A 19,303-nucleotide genomic window follows, 5' to 3' on the forward strand; every position below is an offset into this window, starting at 1 on the left:
GAACATTTCATGGCCCCTTTTTGCCCTCCTAAGTCCCTGTTTAAGTCCTTTCCTACTATCTTTTTTTTCCTTAAGAGCCTTATCCATTTTCAATTTCCTGAAATTGATATAAGCCTCATACTTTTTCACTAAGCTCACAATCTCTCTTATCATCCTGAATCTTGCCATCTTTATCCTTCATTTTTACAAGGACATACTTGTCCTGAATTGTTAATGACTGATTTTTAAAAGATTCCCACATATCAGATGTGGGTTTATCCTCAGACAGTTGCCCCCCGCAGTCTACATTTCCTAGTTCCTGCCTAGTACTGTCACAGTAAGCCTTCCCCCAGTTTAGTACTTTCACTGTGGGACTACTTCTATTCTTTTCTACAAGTATCTTGAAACTTATAGAACTATGATCACTGTTCCCAAAATGGTCCCCCACTGAGACATCAATCACCTGTCTCGGCTTGTTTCCCAGAACTAGGCCTAAAATAGCCCTTCCTGAGTTGGACTATCTACATATTGCCTCAAAAGCACTTTTGGCACACTGAACAAACTCTGCCCCATCCAAGCCCCTGGCACTAGAGGAATCCTAGTCTATTTGGGGAAATTAAAATCACCCATCACAACAACCCTGTTGTTTTTATAACTTCCCATAATCTACGAACATATCAGTTCCTGCACTTCATGCTGAGGTTTGTAGTATAACCGCAACAATGTGATTGCACCACTCCTGTTCCAGCAGTTTTGGACAGGAACCATTCCTATCCAATTCCAACCTCCCGGCTCCGGCCAGAAGACTTGATTCCAAATATTAAAACATTGTTAAAGTTGGCAGTTCCTCCAATTTTTTTCAGATGCACCAGCTGTTATGTGACTGCTTGTGTAGATCCCACTTTTCCATTTAAGTCTCTCTAATAACTTCCTGTAAGATTTGCATAGATTAGCAATTAATGATGCACAGCCCTTAAACAAAGTGATATCTCACCTGCAATTTTAGCAGAAAACCTACATCCACAAGGTTAACTTCTCAGGGTCATTCCTCAGCCATTGGCTGGTGTCAGCATTCTTTTTGTTTCTGGCCATCGCAAAGGAATATCCACATTTTCAGTGCCTGACAAGAAAGGGAGGGAAGAGAATCAATTTTTGGTGCGACAATAGAGAGCTGCATTGAAAACTGCTGCAGTTTATCATCCAGATTGCGTTGGGAGAGATGGAATAAGGGGGAAGAAAAGGCAAGCAATACAACTTTCCCAGAATTGCCACTCATCGCAGTATGATCCTTCTCATGATCACTGGCACATTTTCACCCACAGGACAAATGATTTGCAGCATGGTTTGGTCTCTATTGCAGATCACCTGTGTTCTCTTCCTGCAAAAAAAAAGAAATTATATTAGCCACAGTCTTGTCATCATATTAGAGAATATGCCTGTCGTAATAAAATAGTTCCTGCGTCATGTGGAAAATGGGAGGTGTGGGAAAGTGAGAGTTGCACCAATGGCGAGAGTGTCTAATCAAGTGTTTAGATTGGTGAAGATTGGAAAGTGAGGGAAGCACAGAACGCAAGTGATTGCAATAGTGAGATTGCAGGTGATGGGTTGGAGAGCGAGTAATGGATCTGAGAGGTAGAATTCTTAATCGTGAGATCTCAAATTTGCATCCATAATCTGGTACCCAAGCTCCTGGCATCGCTTCCTCAGCAATCCCTTCTGGTGGTGTCGCATGGAGGGCCTTCCCAAGGAAACAGGATCTTCCATTCCTGTCTACCACCTTGACCAGAGGCCCTGGCACTGCATCACAGAGCCTGGATTCCTTCTGTGAACCACTTGCATATTATTCTCCACCTGCAATGTTTCCCTGCTGTTGGGTAGTCAGAGTCCACAGATTATAATTAATGGATGCTGTCTCTTACAACTTCTAAAATAATTGGAAATATATTTCTGCAGGTAAACATGCCTCAGAAAGGTGTGCCATCTGTTTCCAGTGGTTTCAATCTGTTTCCATCATCTAAAAACTGGGGTTCCATCTTCAAGATTCAGCATATGTAAAGAAGCAGCTCAGGAATAAGACTTTTATTGTTTTGCTATTTTGGAAGGTTTATTTATAACACACTTTGCATAAAACTCTCTCCTCATGCTGACGTTCCTCACTGTGATCCAAAGCCCCATAAGAAAAAAATTGCACCTCATCATTTTAAGTGCATTAATTTTTTCAAAGATTTTAGAAAGCAAAAATATCTCTCTTTTGCATTCATATTTGAAATGATCTCCCCCTGTCATGCGTGGGTTTCCACCGGCTATTCTGGTTTCCTCCCAGTCCAAAAATGTGCAGGTTAGGTGGATTGGCCTTGTTAAATTAACCCTGAGGGGGGGGATTAGCAGGGGAAATGTATGGGGTTTTGGGAATAGGGCCTGGGTGGGATAGTGGTCAGTGCAGACTCGATGGGCCAAATGGTCTCCTTCTGCACTGTAGGAATTGTAAGTATGAAAACCATATTATGTAGAGCTGTCCTTTGTGTTAAATGGATTGGAGATAGACGCCTTTCTTGATTATTTTCTGCAGTTTTTGTTTCTTGATGTCACGGATATATATCTAAACTGATGTCATGCTGCCCCCTAGAGAAACAGCATCATTTGAGATACATTAATAAACATTTATTACACCAAGGATACATTTCACAAGTGTCATACTTGTACCTGAATTTTCCCCTGTTGTCTAATTATCAGATTAATGGCTGTACCCAATTTCCATGGGCAGGAATTTTGGGGTTTGGATTAGGACCTTGATGTTGTGGTCAAAAGGGAGTTTGACCCCACACTGTGCAGGAAAGGATAACCTGGCAGTGATTTTCCCCAAGATATCATTCAGTGACCATCGTCCAATTAAGGACAGTGAGCAGTTTTCCGAAACTGGAGGGTCAGTAAAAGGCCCTCCAGCTCAGAGTCAGATAGAGAGGATGGCTCCATTTTAAGGCACCCGCTCCGTAACTTTAAATACTTTTAAATTTAATAATGGCCTCAGCTGCCAAATCACCATTGTAGAATCATAGAATGTTTACACACAGAAGGGGGCCATTTGGCCTGTCATGCCTGTACTGGTTCTCTGAAGGAGCAACTCACCAAGTTTCACCTTCTCCCACTTTCTCCCTGTATCCCTGCTCCATTCCTTTTCAGATAAAGTCCAAAGTCCCCTTGAATGCCTCGATGGAACCTGCCTCCACTACACCCACTGGCAGCACATTCCAGATACTAACATTTGCTCGATGGAAATATTTTACCTCATGTCGCCATTTTGTCTGTAGTCAATTACTTCAAATCTATGCCCTCTGCTTCTTGATCCTTCACTAATGGGAGCAGTTTCTCCCTACCTATTCTGTCCAGACCCCTCATGATTTTGAATACCTCTATCAAATCTCCTCTTAACCTTCTCTTCTCCAAAGAGAACACAACCAACTTCTCCAATCGATCTGCATTGTTCCTCATCCCTGGAACCATTTTTGTGAAGCTTTTCTCCACTTTCTCTAATGTCTACACCTCCTTATTAAATTGTGATGTCCAGAACAGGATGTAATACTCTATTTGAGGCCAACCCAGTGTTTAATGAAGGTTTAACACAAATTCCTTGCTCTTGTATTCTTATTGATACAGTCCAGGGTACTGTATGCTTAATTGCTTTCTCATTCACCCCGTTGCTTTTAATGATACACACACATACACACTCAGGTCTCTCTGCTCAGCTTGTATTTTGTTTAATGTTGTACCCTTTATATTGTTTTTCCTCATTCTTGCTACCAAAATGAGTCATTTCATATTTCTCTGAATTAAATTTCATCTGTCACTTATCTGCCTATTCCATTAACCCATTTGAACTTCTACACTATCTTCCTAACATTTCACAATCCTTCCAGGTTTTGAAAGTCTGCAAATTTTGAAATTGCATCCTGTACACATCAGGTCTAGGTCATTAATAAATACCAGGAAAAGCCTGAGGAACTCTGCTGTGAACCTTTCTCCAGTCGAAAGAACATCCATTAACCCCAACTTTCCTGTCACTTGGCCAATCTTGTAGCCATATTGCCACTCCCCCTTTTATTCCATCACCTTTGCTCACAGGTCTGTTGTTTGGCCTTGTATCAAATACCTTTTGGAAGTCCATGTACCACATTGACTGCATTACCCTCATCAACACTCGCCATTTTCTCATCAAAAAACACAATCAAGTTACAACATTCCCTTAACAAATTCATGCTAACTTTCTTAATTAACTCACATTTGCCCAAGGGACTATTAATATTGTCTTGTATAATCATTTCTAAAAGCATAGAAAAGAATAAAAACATCAGGCAAAATCCTACCAAAAAATGGCTGAGTATTGTTTCCGGTGAGAAAATCAGCATCTTTCCCTCCAGTAAACCAGTCAGTTTTCTCCCCAAATTCTATAACACTCTGCCAAAAAAAATCCAGGGAGTGTGAATCACGCCATCATAAGAACATAAGAACATAAGAAATAGGAGCAGGAGTAGGCCATCTAGCCCTTCGAGCATTCCCCGCCATTCAATAAGATCATGGCTGATCTGAAGTAGCTCAGTTCCACTTTCCTGCTTTCTCCCCATAACCCTTAATTCCCTTGTCTGTCAAAAACCTATCCACCCGTGACTTAAATATATTTAGCGAGGTAGCCTCCACCACTTCAACGGGCAGAGAATTCCAGAGATTCACCACTGAGTGAAGAAGTTCCTCCTCAACTCCGATCTAAACTGCCCCCCCTTATCTTGAGGCTGTGCCCTCTAGTCCTGCTATCCTTTCTAAGCGGGAAGAATCTCTCTACCTCTGCCCTATCCATCCCTTTCATTATCTTATATGTCTCTATAAGATCCCCCCTCATCCTTCTAAACTCCAACGAGTACAAACCCAGTCTATTTAGTCTCTCTTCATAGTCCAACCCCCTCATCTCTGGTATCAGCCTGGTGAACCTCCTCTGCACTCCCTCCAAAGCCAATATATCCTTGCGCAAGTGCAGCAATCAAAACTGCACACAGTACTCCAGCTGCGGCCTCACCAGTGCCCTGTACAGTTGCAGCAAGACCTCCCTGCTTTTATATTCTATCCCCCTCGCTATAAAGGCCAACATTCCATTTGCCTTCTTGATCACCTGCTGCACCTGCAGACTGGGTTTTTGCGACTCAGGCACAAGGACCCCCAGGTCCCTCTGCACTGTCGCATGCTGCAGCTTTTCGCCGTTTAAATAGTAATCCCTCCTACAATTATTTCTGCCAAAGTGGATAACCTCACACTTGCTAACATTATACTCCATCTGCCAGGTCCTCGCCCACTCGCTCAGCCTATCCAGATCCCTCTGCAGACTTTCCACACCCTCCACGCAATTTGCTTTTCCGCTCATCTTCGTGTCATCTGCAAATTTCGTCACCCTACACTCAGCCCCCTCCTCCAGATCATCTATATAAATGGTAAATAGCTGAGGCCCCAGCACTGATCCCTGCGGCACTCCACTAGTCACCAAGTCATCATAGAGTTCAGAGCATCTAGTCATCATAGAGTTGGGGGCGGAACTTAAGCAATGCCGGCAAAACCCAGCTACCCAGAGACTGAGGCATCATTTTTAAAGGGCGCGCCAATCAAAATTCCAATAAACCTCCCCCCGCCCCACCACTCATGCCTCAGGCACACCCCTCTACATCCCCTCTACATGCTCTACTGAGCATTCATTCTGCTCCCCCCGTCCACCAAATCATCATCTCTTTCTCTCTCTCCAACCTCTCCATCCCCACAATCATTGGTCCCTTCCCTCCACCACAGTCGGAGCCTCCCATTCCCCATAATGGACATGGCCGACATCCAATATCCCCGTCAAGGGGCCTCTCCAGCCCACAAGCATTGTAGCATTAACCCCACATCATGTCAGTGCAGTGTCAGGATACAGCGGTGGCGGGGGGGAGCTGTTAATAGTATGAAAATACATGCTGATGCATCAACACTGGTCCACACCTACTATGGCCCTTGAACCTGATGACATCGTTGGCAAGAGATGGCAAAGATCCAAAGTCGTATTATCCCTGGCCAGAACTGCAGCTTCCATATCTTGAGCCACTGGCAGCATCCTCACAGACGGTGAACACAGGCTCAAGATTCCATCCATTGAGAAGCCACTTGTCCCTTCAAGCCTGCTCCACCATTTCAATCTGATTATGGCTGATCCTCTATCTCAATGCCATATTCCCACTCTCTCCCTATACCTCTTGATGATTTTAACACCTAGAAATCGATCTACTTCCTTCTTGAATACATTCAGTGCACAGCCTTCTGTGGTAGAGAATTCCATGGGTTCACCACCCTGTGAGTGAAGAAATTTCTCCTCATCTCAGTCCTAAATGGCCTACCCCATATCCCGAGACTAGACATTTTCCAGACTTTTTGGTCCCTAATCGGTCTCACCCAACTTTTATCACAATATTACTATTTATATACTTGTAGAGAGCTTTTGGATTCCTTTTCTTTGTTAGCTGCCAGTGTCTTCTCATACTCTGTTCCTCTCAAATTTTTCAGTTCCCTGCCTGGTTCTCAGTTTGTATAGTCAGGCAGAAGCAGGACACCCCTCAAAAGGGCAGCCTCCAGCTGCAGCAGTGGCCATGTAAACAGGGGGCATGTCAAAACCTGCCTGGAGTGCCCACAGGTCTACTACCCAACATTGCCGGACAAGGAAGGGCGGTAGGGATGCATGGTTCAAGCTGCATGCTGCCTGAAAAATTCCAGCTGGCCCTGATAATTAGCCTAATTACCGTTAACTTTCCTGAAATGAGTGTCCGCAGTTTGTGGCCATGTGACCCTTCCACCCCGGTACTGCCTCCAAGGAATCGGGTGAACCAGTTGACAGGAGGAAGTTTTACATCCATCACCTCTGTACTCATCCTTGTATGGGTATGAAGATTCAGCCCCTTGTTAATGTGTTGTGCATTGCCTAATTCACAACTGGACACAGAATTCCACAGCGATTGGAAACTCACTGATAAAAAATTAAATGGAATGCTATGTCCTCTCCACCACTCATTATGAAATTTGTTTCAAAGATGTTTTTTGTAATTTCTTGTCAATATTGTAATATGTTGTTCCTGGGACCAGGAGCCAATGTTCAACCTTTCCGACAAAAGAATCAAATTTGTGCTCAATTTAAATTCTCCACCCCAAAGGCAGTAAGATTCAGAGGGAAAATGCAACTTCAACAGTAGGTATGTAAATTGCTCATATCTACAGGAAAAAATTGATCCAATAATCCTTCCTACTTTAGACTAGGATCTCAATCCAATTTTTGTAGCTTTTTCACTATGTCTTCAGTTGATTTTCTCCAAAAAAAAGTTGTCTCTCTGATTGAATATGTATATTTTAATATCCATTCACCTGATATGTTATTGTTGTGAAAATGTCACAAGGTACTTCACACAGTTGATTACTTGTGACTTTGTCATGCAAGCAATTTTTTTATTCATTTGTGGGACGTGGGTGTCGCTGACTGGCCAGGATTTATTGCCTATCCTGAGTTGCCCTTGAGAAGGTGATGGTGAGCTGCCTTCTTGAATTGCTGCAGTTCATGTTCTGCGGGTTGACCCACAATGCTGTTAAGGAGGAAATTGCAGGATTTTGACCTACGACTGCAAAGGAACGTTTGGATAGTGAGTGGCTTGGAGGGTAACTTGCAGGTGGTAGTGTTCCCATTTATCAGAAGGACTGCCCTTGTCTTTCTAAATTCTGAGTTTGGAAGGTGTTGTCTAAGGATTTTTGTTTAATTGCTGCAGTGCATCTTGTAGAGTACACACTACTGCTACTGAGCGTCGGTGGTAGAGGGATTGAATGTTTGTACATGTGATGCTAGTCAATGTTAAGTTTCTTGAGTGTCGTTGGAGCTGCACCCATCCAGGAAAAGGGGAGTATTCCAGTACACTCCTGACTTGTGCCTTGTAGATGGTGGATAGACTTTGGGGAGTCAGGAGGTGAGTTACTTGCCTCAATATTCCTGGCCTCCGACCTGGTCTTGTATCCACTGTGTTTACGTGGAGAGTCCTGTTGAGTTTCTGGTCAATGGTAACCCCAAGCATGTTGACAGTGGGGGATTCAATGATGGTTACACCATTGAATGTCAAAGGCGGTGGTTAGAGTGTCTCTTATTGGTGATGGTCAATGCCTGGCATTTGTGTGGTGAAATGTTACTTGCCACTTGTCAGCCCAAGCCTGGACATTGTCTAGATCTTGCATTTGAACATGGACTGCTTCAGTATCTGAGAAGTCGTGAATGGTGCTGAACATTGTGCAATCATCAGCAAACACCCCCACTTCTGGCCTTATGATGGAGGGAAAGTCATTGATGAAGCAGTTGAAGATTGTTGGGCCAGGACACTTCCCTGAGGGACTCCTGCAGAGATATCCTGGAGCTGAGATGACTGACCCTCCACAACCACAACCATCTTCTTATGTACTAGGTATGATTCTAACCAGTGGAGAGTTTGCCCTGTACCCATTGATTTCAGTTTCATTAAGGCTCCTTGATGCCACACTTGGTTAAATGCTGCCTTGATGTCAAGGTCTGTCATTTTCACCTCACTTCAGGAATTCAGCTCATTTGTCCATTCTTGAACCAAGGCTGTAATGAGGTCAGGAGCTGAGTGACCCTGGCGAAACTCAAACTGGGTGTCACTGAGCAGATTATTGCTGAGCAGATGCTGCTTGATAGCACTGTTGACGACCCCTCCATCACTTTACTGATGATCGAGAGTTGGCCGGTGTGGAACATACTGTAGTCATTTTGCATTGACAAGGTTACATTGACAGCAATGAGTTAATTTGCCTCTACGATTGTAGTGACTGGGGGAAAGACTGTTAATCAGATCACCAGGATTGAATCTTAAGCTGTGAGCAAAGACTCCAGCTATTGGTGCCTTAATATGGGGAGGTGATGGCTTAGTGGTATTATCGTTAGACGATTAATCCTGGCTGGCACACTAGACCCCATCGAAGTGGGTGGGGGCCATGAGAGATGGAAAGTGCATTGGGAGGAATACTTTGGCGGAGGGTCTCCAATCAGCATGGTCCAACCAGCATTCTCTTGTCACTGCAGGAGAGTGTTGGGCTGGATATGCACACAAGTCCATAACAATCGTCTGACACAGAAATCAGAGTAATTCCAACTCAGTCAAGCACACCCCCCTTTTCACAATCATTTTGGTAGAAATGATGACCAGATGAGCTTTCTCCATTTTGATTTGTCACAAGCCAGATACTCCCATGAGTTGGTGGGTGTTTATCATCTCTTCAGAGATGTTTTGAAGACAACCCTAAAGCATTTTTACTGGGAAACTCTGCATGACTGAGCTCTGGCTGGAACAGTTGCTTCAGGAGTCTGGTGCCAGGCATATGAATAACATGTCCTGCCCATCAGAGCTGGTTTTGAATGATTAGCACCTCAATGCTCAGCAAGTCAGCTTGGAAGAGGGCATTGACATTGGATTGCCTTTCGTGCTATTTAATTTGGAGGAACTTGTGAATGCAACATTGGTGCTACTTCTCCAATCCTTTGAACATAAGATCTAGGAGCAGGAATAGGCAATTTAGTCCTTCGAGCTTGGTCTGCCATTTAATATTATCATGGCTGATCTCGTCTCAGCCTCAACTCCAGAACCATCTCAGCTTTTCTCCCATCAGTTTTACATGGATCCACCTTGTTACAAACCATCACTCAGAATCTTCTGCACCATATGGCCAACCCTGGTTATTCAGTTACTTTAATGGAATCATTGGCAGCAACACTATGCGTATTGCCAGTTGAAGTTTTTAAAAGTTTATTTATTTGTCACAAGTAGGTTTACTGCAATAAAGTTACTATAAAAATCACTGCAACATCTGTTCAGGTACACTGTATGAGAATTTAGCATGGCCAATGCACTTAACTGTTTTTTGGACTGGGAGAGGAAACCCACACAGATATGGGGAAAATGTGCAAACTCCACACAAACAGTGACCTAAGCCGGGAATTGAACCCGGTCCCTGGCTATGAGTCTGCAGTACTAACCGCTGTGCCACCATGCCACCCGTACCAGATTCAGCCTTCAGATTCTCCTCCTTCCACCTGCCTGTCCCTCTGTTTTTAAATGTTGTACCAATTATTGCAACATCAAATTATCAGATATTCCCAGTGGGACAGTTTTCCATCACTAAGGTGCACTGGTACACTTATTAGTGCTTTGCTAGTTAATACACCATATGACAAACACAAGTTTGGGGCTGATTTTAACTTTGTTCAATTGATTTTAAGTTAGAATTAGTCTATGAGGTGAGTGGGGTGAGATGTGGATTTTAACCTAAAAAAGGGGTGGATCTGGGTTGGTTTGGGGGACAAAACCCTGAGTCCCACACAAGAGATTATTGAGCAAACTCGCTGGCAGACAGGAAGCAGAGAGTGGGAATAAACAGATCCTTTTTAGAGTGGCAGCCAGTGACTGATCGGGTACTACAGGGTTCAGTGTTGGGACCCCAGCCATTCATAATAAATATTAATGATTTGGACAAAGGAATTGAATACTATATTTCCAAATTTGCCGATGACACTAAGCTAGGTAGCATGTGTGCTGTGAGGAGAATTCTAAGAGGTTGCAGGGAGACTTGAACAGACTAGCTGAGTTAGCAAATACTTGACCAATGCAATATAATGTGGATCAATGTGAGGTTATCCACTTCGGTGGCAAAAACAGGAAGGAAGATTATTATCTGAATGGTGGCAGTTTAGGAAAAGGGGAAGTGCAACATGACCAGGGTGTCATGGTGAAACCTTCGTTAAAGGTTGGCATGCAGGTACAACAGGCAGTGAGGAAAGCTAATGGCATGCTGGCCTTCCCAGCAAGGGGATTTGAGTATAGGAGTAAGGATGTCTTGCTGCAATTATACAGGGTCTTGGTGAGGCCACACCTTGAGTATTGTGTGCAGTTTTGGTCTTCTAGTTGAGGAAGGACGTTATTGCTACTGAGGGAGTCCAGCAAAAGTTCATCAGACTGATTCCTGAAGAGGCAGGACTGACATAGGAAGAGAGACTGGATCGACAGGGCTTGTACTCAGTGGAATTTAGAAGAATGAGAGGAGATCTCATAGAAACATATAAAACCCTGATGGTACTGGACAGACTAGATGAGGGAAGAATGTTCCCGATGTTAGGAAAGTGCAGAACTAGGGGTCACAGTCTAAGAATAAGGTGTAAACCGTTCAGGATTGAGATGAGAAAGAACTTCTTCACTTAGAAAGTTGAGAACCTGTGGAATTCTGCATCAGAGAAAGCTGTTGCAGCCAGTTTGTTAGATGTGTTCAAGAGAGAGATGGATGTGGCCCTTGTGGCTAAAGGGTTCAAGGGGTATGGAGAGAAAGCAGGAGTGGGATACAACCACGATCATATTGAATGGTGGCTGAGGCTCGAAGGGCTGAATGGCCTATTCCTGCACCTATTTTCTATGTTTCTAAATCTGTTTCCTGACCCTAACCTACGTTCAACTCACCCATTTTCAACTTTTACTCAGGTTTGAAGTTGGGCAGATAAATACTTATTCAAAGAAAGTTGGTTTGAACTTTAAATGGGATGATGTGCCTGTGAGCCTGCTTCATTGTTGTTCTATATTTTAGAATTTATCTGTGGATAGCTGGGTTATCACAAGGGTTGAGAAACGTGTTTGTGTGATTACCTTTAAAGTATATCTTGGATCCTGATGCCTCTGCAAGAAGCCAGTTGTGTCAGGCACCACCCTCTTACCCCCAGGTCTTCCCCGGAGGCCTCCAATCCCATCAGGAGGTCCCAAGGTCATCATCCCCCACCACAAACCCCTGATTCCTCCCAAACAATCCTGGAGGCATCTGACTAACCAACCCCCAGTGTACCGGGCCACCTATCAAACCCTTCCCCAGGCTTCTGGGGTCCATAGCTGATCCAATTAAATCCCTTCCCCCCACCCGATAGATGGCCCAGTACGACCAACCACCTGGATTTGACATAGCTTGCCTTAACTGCCCTATATCCTGGATGTTAGTTACCAGGGACATCATTTGTCCCAGATTTCTCTGAGCAGCGACTGAGGAGACTCCTGAAGTCTCCTCTTGCCGCTGCTTGAGCATCTTTGATGCCTGCCCATAGGTATTGTGCTGCTACACATGTGCTGTCCATTTAGGCCACTCAGCAGAACAGAACACTGAGCAACTCTACAGCACTCCAAAGTTTGCTTGGCAGACAAGTGGTTAGGTGGGGGAGTATTTGCTGGAGTCCAGGTGTCCACCAGGTTGAGGAGGCAGATCATAATTAAAGTATTTTGTGCAGGGAACATTGCGAGAACACAGTTTGGACTTACTCAATCTTGTCACAGTGAGGCACATGTTCCCCCAAGTATACAGTTTCCATACCCTCTTTCCCCCACCCAAGGCCTTACCAGGTATGTGGCATTGTTAACATGTGCTCAAATTCAAGTCTAGCCAGCCTCAGTTGAAGTGTCCCTTACTTTGTTTCCCACAGAGTGGATCATCCTGACTCACTCCATAACCACCATCTGCCTCTGATCAACATTCGGTGGACAGCATAACTGCATACATTCTGTCTAAAGTCAAACTAATAGCTGAGACCACCATGTAACCAATTAACAGCACAAGCATTTACATGGAAAGTGGCTTTTGAACCTCAGCACAAATGGTTTTCTGTAATGAAACTATGCACAACTTAAAGAAGAATTATTGCCTTTGTGTTTATTAAAATAAGAAATCTGTTTATTATTAAGATAGTTTATTATTTTAGCATGTAAAGGAACAAAGCGTATTTTAAAAAATTAGGAGGTATAATGAGTTCTTACAGCTGTACAGCTGTCACCACAGAGTAGTCACGAGAAGTAATGCGGATAGTAGGATCTTGAGTATTGATGTAGTTCACTTGAACAACGTTATCTATTCCAGTGGACGCAATTTGATGCTGAACCAGGTCTTCAGCTGTGTGTGATGGTGTGGAATTGTAGAGAATAAATCCAATCATAATGATCACAAACGCCAGGATGTACAATGCTGAAAACTAATAACAAGGAAAGAATTGAAGGCATAACTATTCAAAGATTTTTCAATTGTTTCACATTAATTCAGTAGAAGTGAAGCATAATGAATTAAAACTCTCAACTACCTCAAACTATTTTTCAATCTGTTAGCAAAGAGATACAAATGTGAATTCCTGTATCTGACGATCACTTGAAAAAGAGACATGTCAAAGCTTTTTGTCTTACACTCATCAGGGCATTTGCAAGAATACTACTTGTAAAGGGAACAACAATTTATACTTTGAGAAGAGAGTGCTGATTGGTTGGCAAATGGACTCTGATTGGCTGAGGTGTTGTCATGGAGAATGAACAAGTTAACTCCTGACTAAAGTAAAAGAGAGGGTACGGGCGCGGGAAAATGTTGAGGCTGTCCCAATAATAAAGGGAGTAGGAGGCATGAGAAAGGTTGGTAGCGTTCCTTCAAATAGGGCCCAGATAAAGGCTGGGATAAAGACACTTTACCTGAATGCACGATGCATTCGGAACAAAGTGAATGAGCTGGTGGCACAAATCAGCACAAATGGATATGATCTGGTGGCCATTACGGAAACATGGTTGCAGGGTGACAGGGACTGGGAGCTGAATGTCCAGGGGTATCTAGTGTTTAGGAAGGATAGACAGGAGGAAAAAGGGGGTGGGGTAGCTCTGCTGATTAAGGACAATATCAGGGCGGTAGTGAGGGAAGATATAGGCTCCAAAGAGCAGAACGTGGAATCGTTGTGGGTGGAGATAAGGAACAGTAAGGGGAGGAAGACGCTGGTGGGTGTGGTCTATAGGCCCCCAAATAATAACTCGGAGGTGGGGCGGGCTATAAACAAGCAAATAAATGATGCGTGCAGAAATGGAGCAGCGATAATTTTGGGGGATTTCAATCTGCATATTGATTGGTTGACCCAAGATGGATGCGGTGGGCTTGAGGAAGAGTTCTTGGAATGCTGCCGGGATAGTTTCCTTGAACAGTGTGTGATGGAACCGATGAGGGAGCGAGCTATCTTAGATCTGGTGTTATGTAACGAGGCAGGTAGAATTAGGGATCTTGTTGTGAGGGATCCTCTTGGGACGAGCGATCATTGTATGGTTGAGTTTTTGATGCAGATGGAGGATGAGAAAGTAGGGTCCCGAACCTGTGTCCTCTGTTTGAACAGAGGGGAGTACGATAGGATGAGAGAGGAATTGGCAAATGTAGATTGGGGGCGCAGATTGGTTGGTAGGACTGCTGAGGAACAGTGGAGGATCTTTAAGGAGATCTTTTTCGGTGCTCAGCAGAAATATATTCCAATGGTAAAGAAGGAATGTAGGAGAAGGGATAACCAGCCGTGGTTATCGAAGGAATTAAAGGAAAGTATTAAATTAAAAGCTGATGCATTCAGAGTGGCTGAAAGTAGTGGGCGAGTAGAAGATTGGGAGAGGTTTAAAAATCAACAAAGAATGACTAAGAAGTTGATAAAGAAAGGAAGGATAGACTATGAAGCTAAACTAGTACTAAATATAAAAAAGGACAGTAAGAGTTTTTACAAATATATAAAGAGGAAGAGGCTGGCAAGAGTGAATGTTGGACCCTTAGAGGATGAGAGGGGGGATTTAGTGGTGGGAGATGAGGAAATGGCTGAGGCCTTAAATAAGTTTTTTTGCCTCGGTCTTCATGGAGGAGGACACGAATAGTTTGCCGGATATTAAAGATAGAAGGATGGTAGGAGTTGAGGGCCTGAATGCGATTACTGTCACTAGAGAGGTAGTGCTTAATAGACTAACGGGACTGATGGTGAACAAGTCCTCAGGACTGGATGGAATGCATCCCAGGGTTCTGAAGAAAATGGCAGAGGTGATAGTAGATGCCTTAGTGATTATTTACCAAACTTCGCTGGATTCCAGGGAAGTGCCGGAAGATTGGAAAACGGCTAATGTTACGCCGCTGTTTAAAAAAGGTAGCAGGCAAAAGGCAGGGGATTATAGGCTGGTTAGTTTAACGTCTGTAGTTGGAAAAATGCTTGAATCCGTCATCAAAGAAGGAATAGTGAGGCACCTAGAAAAGAATGGTTTGATAGAGCAGACGGAGCACGGATTTGTTAAGGGGAAGTCGTGTTTGACGAATTTATAGGATTTCTATGAGGATGTGACCAGTGTGGTAGACAGAGGGGAACTGGTGGATGTGGTGTTTCTCAATTTTCAAAAGGCGTTTGATAAGGTGCCACACTAAAGGTTGCTACAGAAGGTTAGGGGGCAAGGAGTTGGGGGTAAGGTATTAGCGTGGATAGAGGATTAGCTGTCTAATAGGAAGCAGAGAGCTGGTATCAATGGGTGCTATTCTGATTGGTGGTTGGTGACTAGTGGAGTGCCGCAGGGATCGGTGCTGGGGCCTCAGCTATTTACCATTTATATAGATGATCTGGAGGAGGGGGCTGAGTGTAGGGTAACGAAATTTGCTGATGACACGAAGATGAGCGGAAAAGCAAATTGTGCGGAGGGTGTAGAAAGTCTGCAGAGGGATCTGGATAGGCTGAGCGAGTGGGCGAGGACCTGGCAGATGGAGTACAATGTTAGCAAGTGTGAGGTTATCCACTTTGGCAGAAATAATTGTACGAGGGATTACTATTTAAAGGGCGAAAAGCTGCAGCATGCGACAGTGTAGAGGGACCTGGGGGTCCTTGTGCATGAGTCACAAAAACCCAGTCTGCAGGTGCAGCAGGTGATCAAGAAGGCGAATGGGATGCTGGCCTTTATAGCGAGGGGGACAGAATATAAAAGCAGGGAGGTCTTGCTGCAACTGTACAGGGCACTGGTGAGGCCGCAGCTGGAGTACTGTGTGCAGTTTTGGTTGCCACACTTGCGCAAGGATATTTTGGCCTTGGAGGGAGTGCAGAGGAGGTTCACTAGGCTGATACCGGAGATGAGGGGGTTGGACTATGAAGAGAGACTGAATAGACTGGGTCTGTACTTGTTGGAGTTTAGAAGGATGAGGGGGGATCTTATAGAGACGTATAAGATAATGAAGGGGATGGATAGGGTAGAGGTAGAGAGATTCTTCCCACTCAGAAAGGACAGCAGGACTAGAGGACACAGCCTCAAGATAAGGGGGAGGGGTGCAGTTTAGAACGGAGTTGAGGAGGAACTTTTTCACTCAAAGGGTGGTGAATCTCTGGAATTCTCTGCCTGTTGAAGTGGTGGAGGCTACCTCGCTAAATATATTTAAGTCACGGATAGATAGGTTTTTGACAGACAAGGGAATTAAGGGTTATGGGGAGAAAGCGGGAAAGTGGAACTGATCCACTTCCGATCAGCCATGATCTTATTGAATGGCGGGGCAGGCTCGAAGGGCTAGATGGCCTACTCTTGCTCCTATTTCTTATGTTCTTATGACTGGCAGCTAACTGCCTAGTTGTGTTTAAATTCAAACCAGGCAGGTTGACTCTGATAGGTCAAAACACTGTCTTGATGAATAAACCAGAGAATGGCTATTTTCTGTTTTGTTCAGTTGAAATAACGCAATGTGTGTCCATATTCTTTCTGTCTATAACAAACAGGGATTTGTGTCTTAATAGATGTAGCAGCTAGTACACATAAGTGTGCTAGCTGCAAACCTGACTGATAATCTTAAATTGGTTGTGAGTGAAACTACAAAATGGTGTTCGCTATTGACAGGTTGCTGCTGTCAAGCTAAAAAGGTGTCCTGCCATCACAAATGAGTAATGTAGCATATGAATTTCAGTGCCACTGTAATGCTAGGTATGTAAACATAAGTTCTGAGAACTGATAGACCATATCAAACAGAATGAACCTTCAGATGCTCTCATCAAGATACTGACCGTAGCCAAGCAGCCCATGCTTATAAAACTCAAACACAGTGTCCAACATTAGACCTGATTCCATGATTGGACAATATTTGCTCAACAATTCTGAATATGTTCAGAATTACACTAACAACCAATTTAGATTATTGGTTAGGCTTGCAGTGTGGCGCACTTACATGTGCTAGAACTTAAATATATTATTACTCCCAGTCCTATTCCTTGCCGATGGAAAGAATATGTACATACATTTGGGGCAGCACAGAGACACAGTGGATAGCACTGCTGCCTCAAAGCGCCAGGGACCCAGGTTCAGTTTTGGCCTTAGGTAACAGTGTGTGTGGAGTTTGCAAATTCTCCCCATGTTTGCATGGATTTCCTAGGAGTGCTCCAGTTTTCCCCCACAGTCCAAACATGTGCAAGTTAGGTGGATTGGGAATTGTGCAGTGCTAAGGTGATAGGGTGGACAGCAGTTCCCAAATAAGATGCTCTTTCAGCAAGTTGGTGCAGACTCAATGGGTCGAATGGCCTCCTTCTGTACTGCATGGATTCTATGATTGCACTTGTTTCAACTGAACAAAATTGGTGGCAGCATTCTTTGGTTCACTTCCCAGGGCATCACCTTGCTAATCAGAGTCAACCTGCCTGGTTTGAATTTAAACAAAGCTTTGCAGTTAACTGTCAATCATCTGTTAACTGGTGCATTCTACGTGATATCGCTATTATCAGAGTCCTTTTACTATCCAATCAGCACTCTTTTCTCATGAAGTATAAATTATTATGCCCTTTACATTTGATATGCTTGTAAAATGTCCTGATGAGTGCAGGATGAAAAGTTTCAACATGTGCCTTTTTTCAGTGATACTCAAATTGCGTACCACCAAACAGCAATTCTTCTACCTGAATTCCAAAACCAATACGAAATAAGTTTTTCTCCACATGGGCTGAAATCTAATTTCTTAAATCTATAAATTAGTTTATTTGCAGTTTGTAGTCTGAGATATTTTTCAGCATATGTTTTATTTAATATGGGTACAAGAGAACAATTAATTAAAAGTGTTTGATTTGGTGATTATTGCGCAATACCATCCACCCACAGATGAACACAGCTGGAAACTGTTAGTAGAATTACCCTTTATCTGTGATCTTAAAAAAATACAAAAGAGAACATAAATGTTAACCTTTCATATTAGTTGACTGGTTGATTTAAGAGTAAGGAGCTAATGTTAGTCACAATAGTGACTCAATATTTTTCTTTTGGTTTCCATAGCATCCTCCTACACACTGCTGTTGGAAGATGCTAACCTTTGCACCATTCTGTAATTATCCAACGAAGAAAATAGCCTGAAAGCTGTTACTGGAGACTTACAAACTTGCAATGTTTTGCTTTGTAATCTGTAATTTCCAATACTGTTGCAATTGTGCCTAGGAACAGCTGCATGCCATGGTGTGATTTGAACCAAGGTCCCCAAAGCAATACCATTGGTCTCTGGATTACTAGTCCAGTGACAATATCTTTGCACCACTACCTCCCCCAAATATGTATGAATTTAAATGTCACTGATCAAATGATCACTTGCTAAAGCCAACCTCTAAAAAAAATTTTTGTCTCTCTTTTCTTAATCTCTGATTTTTCTTTGCTTTGCTTTCCCAACCTATTGCACGTGATGCTCCCTCCATAACTATTCATGAGCCAGCAGTGGTAAACTCTTGCGAGTGAACCAGAGGTGACCACCAGGAAGATACCTACTTTATATTTAGCACTGCTCCAATTCAGCACAGTCATAATCAGGAAATTAGCAGATGGAGTGTTCAGTTGTTCCGTGGCACAGTATTTTCAAAATGCCCCATTGCCTAGTGCCTTGCTTGTTACTTTGCTAAGTATTCCCTAGGTACATGTTATTTTAAGTGTCTGAAATGTCAGATTACAATTTAAATAATGCCAATTTAAGCAAAACCTTGGAGGGACGAGCTTCTGCTCTGAAGAGGTTATTGTCAATAGATTGCAAGTTGATGAACTGTTGTGGCTGATGGAATGGACTCTCAGAGTACAGGAAATCCAAATTCACTGATTTAAATTTCAAATTTCAAAATTCAGGTTTCTCCTGAAGAAGGTAACAACTGTTGTTCAAAAAGAGTGAAAAGGATAAATCGAGTTACTATTGACCACACAATCTAATGTCTGAGGTTCTCTTTAGGCCTGTAATTTGAGTTAAAATGGATGAGGACATTAGAAATACAAGGGTTAATTCAAAGATAGTCAACAGGTTTGTTAATGAAAACTCATAGTGGGTGATCTTTTGAAAAAATACATTGATTGACTACATGAGAAGAGTGCATGTGTGGGTTTTCAAAAGACATCCAAGAAGCTGTCTTACAGAAATCTTAGTGTAAAAATTCAGGCCTATGGTAAAAGAGGAAATA

The 19,303-nt window shown here is 43.2% G+C and overlaps 2 protein-coding genes across 5 annotated transcripts in view; one reads left to right on the forward strand and one right to left on the reverse strand.

The window, feature by feature from the left end:
* kbtbd3 (kelch repeat and BTB (POZ) domain containing 3) overlaps window positions 1-19,303 on the forward strand; it is a 151,062-nt gene that overhangs the window by 117,883 nt on the left and 13,876 nt on the right. The gene's annotated exons all lie outside the window — the stretch shown is intronic.
* LOC145349023 (queuine/queuosine transporter SLC35F2-like) overlaps window positions 4,088-19,303 on the reverse strand; it is a 50,072-nt gene continuing 34,856 nt past the window's right edge. For 2 of the 3 annotated variants that reach the window (XM_080197251.1, XM_080197250.1), the window contains one exon: window positions 12,780-13,075. In XM_080197251.1, the coding sequence (XP_080053377.1) occupies window positions 12,860-13,075 (216 nt within the window). In that variant the 3' untranslated portion in view covers window positions 12,780-12,859. Of the gene's footprint in view, window positions 4,432-12,779; window positions 13,076-19,303 lie in introns of those variants that run through there. The other variant, XM_080197252.1, reaches the window with a different exon arrangement.

Source organism: Carcharhinus amblyrhynchos, chromosome 10 (genome assembly GCF_965287045.1).
Source record: "Carcharhinus amblyrhynchos chromosome 10, sCarAmb.v2.hapA, whole genome shotgun sequence".
In the NCBI taxonomy this organism is placed as follows: Eukaryota; Metazoa; Chordata; class Chondrichthyes; order Carcharhiniformes; family Carcharhinidae; genus Carcharhinus; species Carcharhinus amblyrhynchos.